Source organism: Pteropus alecto, unplaced genomic scaffold (assembly GCF_000325575.1).
Source record: "Pteropus alecto unplaced genomic scaffold, ASM32557v1 scaffold338, whole genome shotgun sequence".
Classification (NCBI taxonomy): domain Eukaryota; kingdom Metazoa; phylum Chordata; class Mammalia; order Chiroptera; family Pteropodidae; genus Pteropus; species Pteropus alecto.
In genome coordinates this window covers 4508186-4518842 of record NW_006441995.1, presented here as the reverse complement: position 1 = coordinate 4518842, position 10657 = coordinate 4508186, and the positions used below count along the sequence as shown (strand labels likewise).

Sequence of the window (10657 nt, the reverse complement as noted above, 5' to 3'; positions counted from 1 at the left end):
TTTCACATAGATTCTCATAAGGTGATTTACTAAGTCAGAAGCTGGACCTTCTTCAGTTTCGACAACAAATTTTCCTTTTGCCTCAATTAGTTTTTATTCACAAAATATCCCCTTTTTTCCCCATGTATGCGTGGGATGGTAATTTTGCATCTTTAAAAGAAACTTCTTAATATATGGAATACTTGTATGCCTAAAATGTTTTTTTAAAGATAGGATTCTGAATATTAAACATATAATTAGAAAATATATTTTAAAAGCCTATGTTTTCTCGAAGCCCTAATTTCTCTGTTATTTTCATCAATGTTATTACTTTACAGATTTTACTAATAACAAAGCCAGAAAGGAGCTCTTGGTGTTTGGCCCATGGTCCCCTCTCCGTCTTCTCTCAATCCTGCACACCAGCCACATGACACTCAGATTTGCTCACACGGCTCCCACCACCACACTGAAATCTGCCACCTGCCTGTGTGAGGATGCCTCTTCTTGGGCAATCCTTAGTGTAAGGACTGCTGAAATTCTAAGACGTCTTTGCTGGCACGTTTCCCTACTCCATCCTGCCAGATGCTACACATCATATATTACTTCTTGTATTTCACTGCTCAGAGTCACTGCGGAAAATTCTTTGGGGGCAAATAATACCTTCATTATCTTCAGGTATATAGAGGGTGTTCAAGTGACGGCCCATGTGTTGTAAATAATTCTATGCCACCCACTAATCCTTAAAGAACCATAAATTCTTAACTTGGTTTAACAGGTAAATAGTTGTAAGAACTACTTGGTCATTAGTATTACTTTTATATTCAAGAGATATTTAATTAAAAAGAATAATACCAAATTTGATATTGGCAAATGGTAATGTGCTCATTTCTGATACAAGCAACAAATAACTAGTTCTTTCCTCTCTGCTTTCAAAACTCTCTTCTTTTAATGCTTATGATGCTTTTGCTCTTAACCAATTAGATTGTGAGTTTCTTCCAGATAGGTCAATTCTTATGGATAGGCCCTTTATATTCATGACAACTCTGTTTGAGACCCATGCAAATGACCAAACTTATAAACACCACGAACACATGACTTCATTTATAAAAGGTAAGTACATATTAACTGATCCCTTTGGACTATCCAATGCAATTTTTTTAGTAGTGGACAATGCAAAGTGCAACAAAGCCAGGTTGGGAGACAGCCCTGAAGGGTCAATTGACTGAGTCCCAGGATCCCATGCTCTGGCTCAGGGTGTGAGTTTCATATCTGTGCCTTGGCTACATAACTACATGCCAGGGAATTTCAGGCTTGAAACTATGATCAATGAATGTATGAATGCTAATGTTCTGATTTATGTATTTTCCTTTTCTAAGCTGTCAGACGTTTTTGTTTCAGGGTTCCTTCATACTCTTAAAAATTATTGAGAATCTTAAAGATTTGGTTTATTTGGTTTATACCTATCACTATTAACCACATTAGAAATTAAAACTGAGAAATTAAAAAATGCTAATTTTAAAATTAAAATAATAGTAAGTTTATTTTATGGTAACATAATATATTTTCATAAAAATTATTGTACTTTCCAAAACAATACAATTATAGAGAGAAAGGTGATACTGTTTTACATTTTTGCAAATCTCTGTAATGGCTGGCTTAGTAGAAGATGGTTGTATTTTTACATTTGCTTATGAATTAAATCTGGTAGGATGTGTTTTAGTTGAAGTACATGAATAAAATCTGGTCTCACAGATATATAGTGAGGAAAAAGAGGGATATTTTAATAGAGTTTTTAGATAATTGTGGATATTCTTCTTTAGCACTTAACACCCAAACTCAACAAGTGCTATTTTCTTAAAGGTTAGTTGCAATGTGGAATCTGAGACTGTACCAATGAATCTTTAGTATGTCGTTATCTTAAAATCCATCATTCTATCTAGTACTTTGAATGGATCATTTTCCCATACGTGATTTGGGTTACATCATCTATTGGTCATTTAGAAAATATAGGTTCACTGAGTTATGCAGATTTTCTAAATGTACACATTTTATTAGGCAATATTTAAAAAATCCCTTTCACTAATAGTATCACCATTGATCTTATCAGGAAAGTCTTCGAAGATTAGGAAGCTATCAAGCTCACAGTTGCACAGTTTCCCCAAATTCTAATTTTTCCCTTGAAAGCTCAATTTTTTTTCATTGGCAATAAATATTGTCAATTGTTTTTCTTGAAGTGATAAGTGCACTTCATTCTTTTTCAAGAAATGTTTGCCAGATATTTGCCAACTCATATATGAGTAAGTATTTACCAGTTTGTCAGCCATTCTTTCAAGTAAAACTGGTGTCCCAAATGGTGTTCTCCATGCAAAAAGCAGCTAGTTCAGCTGGCAACTTAGCTGTTTAGGTGTTTTTTCTGAAGACGACCATCAGTACCTTGGTAGGCAGCAGAAGTGCTTTATGTGTGCTTCCCAGGTATCATGCAGAATATTAAAAGCTATGTACTCAAAGGTTGATATTTAATAAAATTAATAATTTTTACAGTTTCATCAAGCCATTCTTATGTGAAACTGTCTCTCCCCACCCCCTTCTTACTGTGAGTGCTTAGCGCCGAACAACACAGTGACTATCAGCGTGGTTTGGTACTACTGCTTTGATGTGTGCTAATGGTAGGACAACAGTTTCCCCACCACTGCTTTCATACCATCAGTGCAAATCTCGACAAGATTTGAAAAAAGAAAGTAACTTTTTAGTATTATTGTAGAAATAGTTGACTTTGTGGACTCCCTGAAAGGGTCTTAGGACCCTCAGGACTCCATGGTTCACACTTTGAGAACTGCTGCCTCAGGGTACCTAGTACAGTCCTTTGTGCATAGTGGTTATTTCAATACCTGGTTGCTGAATAAGTGTTTGATTATAGCTTGAATTTAGAAAGTCACGTTTGACTCAGTATCCAACCAGGCTTTTTTGCACCAAGTTACAGAATAGATATCTAAATTAAAATGATTCCAAAAACAGAAAATCAAAGCCCAATATTTAACTGTTCAAAGATGCTCTAAATTTAGCTTTCTTCTAATGACAAAATCAGCTTCTTTTTCAGTGGGTCACTGAATGGACAGGGCCTGGTGTCTCAAAATTCTGGGTGTGCGGCTATGCCAGGCTGCTGGGCATGACCTGATGACTGGCCAGAAACCACTTGACTTGGCCAGAGCTGTGGCTGTGGTTAGACTGATTTAGAATTAGTTATATTGGGAGCAGCATGATAATCCTGTTTTTCTTCTTGTTGTGTGCCATGTGGAATTTATCTAAGTGCTCAGTTCCCATACACTTGGCAAAAAGTGAGGAGTTGAGAGGTCAACCAGTACCATGCTACTTGCCTACATAAAAAGCCTCTTAGCTTGATTCTCCTCTGAGGTACTTAACAAAACATCCTTCTGAAACCTCTAAGGGACAAACTCCCTCCCTCTGCTTCCCTCCTGGAGTCACTTAAAAACTTATTTTAATGGGGTCTTATAAGTAGTAGCAACTAAAATCATGAGAGAATATTTAGCCATAGCTCATTGTTGACCTTGATCATAACCCTTCCCATGTTTGGCCACATCCTCAAAGACAGCTAAGTGGCTAAAGTACACAATTTTGTTCTAAAGTTAAACTGAACACCAAGGATGATGGGGGAAATGGGTTTCTTTTCCTTCCATGGGCTTCGAAATAAGCTCCATGTAAGTAACTGTCTAATGTTGGACAGAATTCCAAGATGATATTTTACTGATTACATTGGTTTTCCTCAAATAAGAAATTATGAAGCATATGGCATGGGCATGTGGTATTAAGTCAAAAGAAAGATCTAATTATAAGGTGCAATAATATCTTACCATCTTCCACTGGGTCTCATTTATTTCTTTGTATTGCAGTTCATACTCCAGGACTATCCATCCCTTCTGAACATCCGCATTGGGTGGTGGTTCCCATCTCACTTGGATATCCGCATGAATCCCCGTTAAACTGATGTTCAGTAAAGTCCAGTTGAGGCCAATGGGAGGATCTGGTTGTACTATGTGTTTCAGTGGAGAATTAGTACACAAAGAGACACAGCTAGATATTAATAAAATGCTTTTTTTCTGAAGAGACCAAATTTCTTTAAACATTTTTATTATTCATACTCTCTTAATTCTTCTATTAGTATATTCCCACTTTATGAAAGTATCATTTTTTTACTTAAGGATGATCTGCTTTTAACTCTAAAAAAGCCCCTACAAAAAAATTCCTTTTTCAGTCTAAACTTTGATCTATAATTTTTCTTAAAGATCTGCTAGGTCTTACATTTCTTTTAGCTGTGATAGAATTAATGCTTTGAGATTTGGGCAAAGGAATTCATTTAAACTCAAAACTGAAGGAACAGAGAGTCAGAAAGACCTACAGTATTTAAAGATGTGGCTGTTTTGGAATGAGGAGTAGAAAAATCTTTTTTCTTCCAAACTGTTTATGACCTGAGACAAAGGCTTTGTTTTATTCATTTCTGTATTTCTACCAGTACCACCCTTCCCAACACTCAGCAAATGCTCCTTCGCTAGGTTGTCTCTCTAGCCACATGTGATCATTTCTTCAGACCTAAGAAGGAAGGCAACACACTGTTCTCTCCATTCAGTGTTTTCTATCTAGCACTTTTCTGCATGTGAACAATCTGGAATAGTGTTTTGCTTAGTTTCTGCTCATGTACTATACATTCTCAGGTAGATCTGTTGCATTCTGCCAATTAAGACCACAAAGACCGCAATTTCCCAAAGGTTGATAGAGAGAAATATAAATCTCAAAGCTAGGAATTCTACCTAAATTTGTATTCTAGACAGTCCCCAATAAATTATTGCTATTTAGGTCTCAGTACTGAGGTTTTCGCTTGCAGGTACAGAGTACAATTTACTTTTTCTTCTACTATGTGTGGACGGTCACCTACAATGTTGCAAAGTCTGAGCCCCCAAAGTTGATAAGAGATAAGCCTACAAATATACACCATGAGGAGCTCTCACTGGCTGTTAAAATTTATAGCTAAAGGGAGTAGCTCTTGTATCCAACCAGAGTGGGAACACTTACTATGAAGACACAAGCCATTGGCCACTGTGAAGTGGACCCCACTTAGAAAAAATAAAGTCCGAATTTGACATTTTGAAAATTAAATTGGAGGCATTTGCAAAATAGCTAAGCTACATATGTTACATATTGATAGTAATACCCCTCCTTTCTGGATTTGTTGGGGATGGATGAATTCTGATAACCCAAGCTTAACCACTTAAGTGACTGAACTATTAAAAAAAAGGTTTTTGATGAAAATTTTCTAAAACTATTTACTCATGTCACATCTTTAAAATTTCCCTACTTTAAACAGATGAACAGGGTCCTCTTTGAGAAGGATCCGTTCTTCTCACAGTTCTACGCATAGTACTCTCTCCTTTACCTCTACACTTCCTCGTGGCATACTTGACAACGCCTCTGAGATGTTTAAAAAGCATCTGAGATTGAAGACATCCCCAAAGAAGCCTCGCCTTCTCCCCAGAGCTTGCTCTGCTTTTGTCTCCCTTCTCTCAGTTAACAGTGACTCCATCCTTCCAGGCACTCAGGATAAAAACAGAGAACTTCTCCTTGACCCCTTTTTCTTGCCGCCCCACATTCTGTCAGCTGTACTTTAAAGATATTCCCAGAATCCAACCATTTTTCACCACCTGCACCTCTACAACCTGGTCCTAGCCATTATTATTTTTTTGTACATCTTGCTGTATTAGTCTCCTAAAGGGTCTCCTCCTGTGGTCTTTGCCCCCTTCAGTCTATCCTCAGTACAATCTTCAGTACACTTATCACAGTGTTTATCTTCACACTTAAATTAGATCATAGCGTTCATCATTTAAAACCCTCCAAAGGCTTCTTATCTCACTCCAAGTGAAAGCCAAAGTCATTACAATGGCTGAGAAGGCACTACAGTTTTGACTCTCTTATGTCTCAGATCTGGTCTCTCACCATTCTCCTCCCCGCTTGCTCTGTGCCAGCTCCTTCCCTCATGCTGTTCCTTAAGAGAGAAAAGGCATGCTCCTACTTCAAGAGCTTTTACCCTTGCTGTACCCTCTTACTGAAATGCCCTTCCCTCAGATATACAAGATCGTCCTCTCGTTTCCTTCTTTACCCAAGTGTCATGGTCTCTGTAAAGTCAACTCTGAAAACTCTATTTAAATAAGCAACATCTCTAGTACTTCCATTCTCATTCCCTGTTATTTTTTCTTCACCAGGATAAAATCCTATGAGAGCAGACATTTTCTGTCCCTAGCACCTCAAATACTGCCTGGCCCAACGAAGAGACTCAATCAATATTTGCTGAATAAACTGAATGAATGACGAAGGTCTAACTAATATATTACTTTAAATCCAAAGACCAGCACTGTGAGGTAGTAGTAGAATACATACATAACACACGAGGACACTAAGGCCTGGGATTGACATCTTAAGATCCATTAGGGTCACCTCAGTTCTTTGCCACCTCTCACTCTCAGCTCCCTCCTTCTCTGCTATTGTAACTCTACCTGTCCTCATCTTTTGCTTTGGTCATCACAAAGTCTCACTGTAGCAAAATGAATTTCCCTGAGACATTGAAATACAATGGGGGTACTGCAGAACATCGAGAATAAGAACACAGACACCGGAGCTGTGCAGTCTAGGTTCAAATGTCAGCTCTACCTACCAGCTGTTTGATCTTGAGCTAGTCATTTACCTGCTCTGAGCCTCAATTTCATGATCTATAAAATGGGGGTTATAATAGAACCTATCTCATACGGTTATTATACTTGAACCATGATAAATGCTTTGTAAGTGTTAGTTATTCCTATTACTATCCTCAGGTCATTTTCCTGCTTTAACATCCACAAATGTACCCCTTGGCAGTAAGATAATGTCCAAATTCTTTTGTTGGCTACACGAGACCACTGATGATTTCTCTGGCAGACCAGTTAGGTCTGCCTAACTGTTCCTGAGCCCCTGAATATTCTGTGCTGTTTGTCACTTTTGGAACTTAGTAGATAATGGAAGACACAGTCCATTTTGTAGATCTGGAAACTCCAAATGATGCTTTAAGAAGTAAATGAACTGTCACCATCTTTGTGTAGCCTTTCCTCACCTCTCAGGACCAGTCAATCATTGACGTCTTTGGCCTGCTATGCATTCCACATCTACCATGCTGTATTGTAATTATTTGTTATTATGTATTGCAATTATTTGTTAACATGCCTATCTCCTCAACTCGACTGTATCTCACTCATTGTGTAGCTACCACACCTGGGCACAGTACCCACATAGTTCCTGGCTCATGGCAGGTACTCAGTGAAAGTCAGCCAGGTAAACAAGTGGGGCTGGCTATCGGCAGAGACAGGGTTAGAACATGGGTCTTGACTCAGTATTCTTACTGCTACCATTTAGTCACTCAGAAACTATACCTATTGATGTTAGGACATACACTAAATAGTTTCCCTAAACTATGCAATTGGGTTCTCTTTTCTGCTGTTAAGTTTCTCAATCTTCTTCCTCAGAGTCAAGGTTATGAGATTTATTTGTTTCTGTCTGTAGCTTCTAGCCACATTCTCTTAGTCTCTTCCAGTCTGCTGATGCCTAGCAAACCACATGCCAGAACAGCACATCTGAGAGAAGCTCCAAGGAATTCCTATAAGCAACAAATGAGCTCTTGTGGATAGATTTGAGACATTAATGTTAACTACTCAAAGTTATTCTTTGATTTTTTTTCTATTTAGCTGTTTATACTTATTATAGTTTAAACACGAACATTCCAATTATAGTTGTTTGGGTTTATTTTGGTTTGTTTGTTTCATTTCCCCTGTGTCTACATGATGGGTAAGGGGTAATCTGTTTGGATCTTTCACTTAGTTCATTGAGCTGATTATCTCCAATGTTTGTCTTGAGATCTTATAAACATGTCTTTAAACTGATTTTGACTGTTTTGTAAATGTAAAAGTCTAGAGTCATTATGCTTTGTGATAAAGAAAATCTAGGCATTTATTAGAGCAATGATAGAGGTCAAAGAACAACATATTTCAGTAGACCCGAATGCAATAATCATACCAAATAATTAGAAAAGAAGAAATCTTAAAAGTACATTGAGTTTGTCTCTTACAGTGGCACACAAGAACACAACACAGCTTAAAGACCTCCTCAAGGAAAAGAGTCCACAAGGCTTCTATTCTTTTCTTTACAACATTTACTGCCAGATTCTTTTATGTTAGAGCAACTTAAGTACCCCCAACCCCCGCCCTTTCCCTCTTGTTCACCAGCTGATCTCATGCCCTGTACACTTCCTTCCACCACTCAAGCACAATGACAAAGTCTTTCTATGCAAATACACTTGGACATTGCTGGCTTCCTAGCTTAGACTTAATCTAAAGCCATGTCAAATAAAACACAAACCTGTGATTTACCTATTTCCTCAACGGAAAAGCACTTTTGATCCACAGTACCACCATTGCTAGTTAGCTTGATACAGTAGGGTATCCAAATGGAGGTATAAGATGAATTAAAGTAACAGCTGTTTTCTCCAGCAGAGACATAGTCAGGGCATTCTTTCCATTCTTGAGTCCATTCTTGAGTGCTCCTGAAATGGAGGGAAAAAAAGATGAATTGTTCAAAAAACTATGCTATAGCTTAAGTCACAGTGAGGTGCTTGACAGTCAGATTCAATAAATTGGAACACAAATATTTATGAGCAAGTATTTTAGTGGTGTCATCTCTAAGAAGTATTAATTCTGTGGGTATCATCAGTATCTGCAGACAGATAGGGAGGCATTTGTTACTTCTGCTTATAGTAAAACCATCTGTTCATTGACTGCATATAATGCGCCAGCTCCTAAACTCAGTGATTTATTGGTAGGAACTTTATTATCCCCATTCTACAGATAAGGGTTCTGAGGCGTAGGGAGGTTTAAAAATGTCTTTCATTAAAACATGGCAGGCAGTCAACTCCCAAACTATAGAGATTTCCAGAGAACTGTGAGTCTTTAGACCTGGGTGTTTTTCCCTAATTCATGGTGTAAGGAATCAAGGCCCACTGATGGTGTTCTTCAGGCTGAGTGACACCAAGGTGGCCTTGAGGTGGAAAATCAGCTACCACCCTACTGAACCATTGTATCTTGTGTCCCTCATGCCATAGCTGTCCTATGCCTGGCAGAGTTTTCTCTATGTCTTGGACTCCTTTCCATACTTCTGATTTTTTCCTTAATCTTGTGGAGAGCCATGGGGATATTTCTAACATGCTGGACACTCAGGTGATACTTATGAAACATGGGAATCCTAGCCTTTTCTTCCACACACCTAAAAGAAATAAAAGGCATGAATCCAGAAATTAAAAAATCTTTCCAAACTCAGAAAACATTTTTCTTTTCTATTTTGTAACTAAGAATGGACATCCAACTATAATACACACACACACACACACACACACACACACACACACACACACACACATATATATACACATACACATAAAAAAAGAGAAAACAAACATGGGCTGAATTGAATCAACATGTTTGCTTATGAGTTTCTTTTTTTGTTTTCTCTACAAAGAATGAGTTCCTCTTTTCCTATGTCTTAGATCAGACAAATTCAAACAAACAAAACAAATTATGGAAGATAGATGGACACATGGAGAACACCGAATAAATCAGAGAAGCTGCATCTTCACATTTATGTTCCACCATATTCATCTCTATCCCACTCTACAGAAAGCATCATTTGTTCAGATGACTTAAAACAACAGCAGGATATGTATTACATAGAAAAGGGATGCCAGGAAGTTCACCGTGGAAGGAAGTCAGAGTTCTGGGAAAGGAAATTCCCTGGTCTGCTGCCATGGGGACTTGAACAAAAATGCAGAGCCATCAAAAGATTGCCCAGACTCAAATTCCCCACCAGCAGGAGCAGAGCAAACGTGATAGAATGTGAAATAGCTCTCCAAAGTCCCATCTGCCTGACTGACTGACTGAATTCAGCAAGCCATCTTTGGGAGTTACTATGCAAGCACTATATAAGCATTATATCCAGCATTAGCACTGTGTGGATATAATTAATAAGATTTGATCCCTACCTCCAGACTAGAAGACGACCCATAAATTTTTGGTCTCTTGCATGCATTCCATTGATATTTAATAAGCATCGATTATAAATAAAACACTGTGCTGGGCATTATGGGGGATTCATGTGTGTCTAAGGAATTACTTCTGCTTCAGGGACATTATTTAAAAACTATATTACAAAGCTGTATGGGGAAGTGCTCACAGATAGTGCTCATTAGGCTCCCTAAGAGTTCAGAAGAGGAAATGATTGCTCTGACTGTTCATGGAAGGCTTTCAGGTGGAGGTGGTGTTTCTAGCAATCCTGAAGGATGGGTGAAAGTTTAATAGATGGCAACGGGGAAAGGAAAAGAGGGAACAGAGCAGTCAAAGGCATTGAGGTAAGGAAGTATGAGCATGAATGTGGCAAGGGGAGTGGGAGGCAATGGAAGAATTGGGAAAAACTTTCTTAAATTAGAATTGCTACTTGGGTGGGATAATTCATTACTCATTTATTATTCACTAGACTTTCAGTTGAGAAGAGGGTTTATAAGTCAAGAAAACATAAACCAGGTAATCTGTGGCAGAGGAGA

General features: G+C 38.1%; 1 protein-coding gene across 1 annotated transcript in view; it reads right to left on the bottom strand.

The window, feature by feature from the left end:
- The window catches only part of GHR (growth hormone receptor), a 219614-nt gene that overhangs the window by 12458 nt on the left and 196499 nt on the right, over positions 1–10657 (bottom strand). The window contains exons 4-5 of the mRNA XM_025052160.1: positions 8439–8611; positions 3849–4027 (exon numbers count right to left, since the gene is read on the bottom strand). Of these exons, the coding sequence (XP_024907928.1) occupies positions 3849–4027; positions 8439–8611 (352 nt within the window). The remainder of the gene's footprint in view (positions 1–3848; positions 4028–8438; positions 8612–10657) is intronic.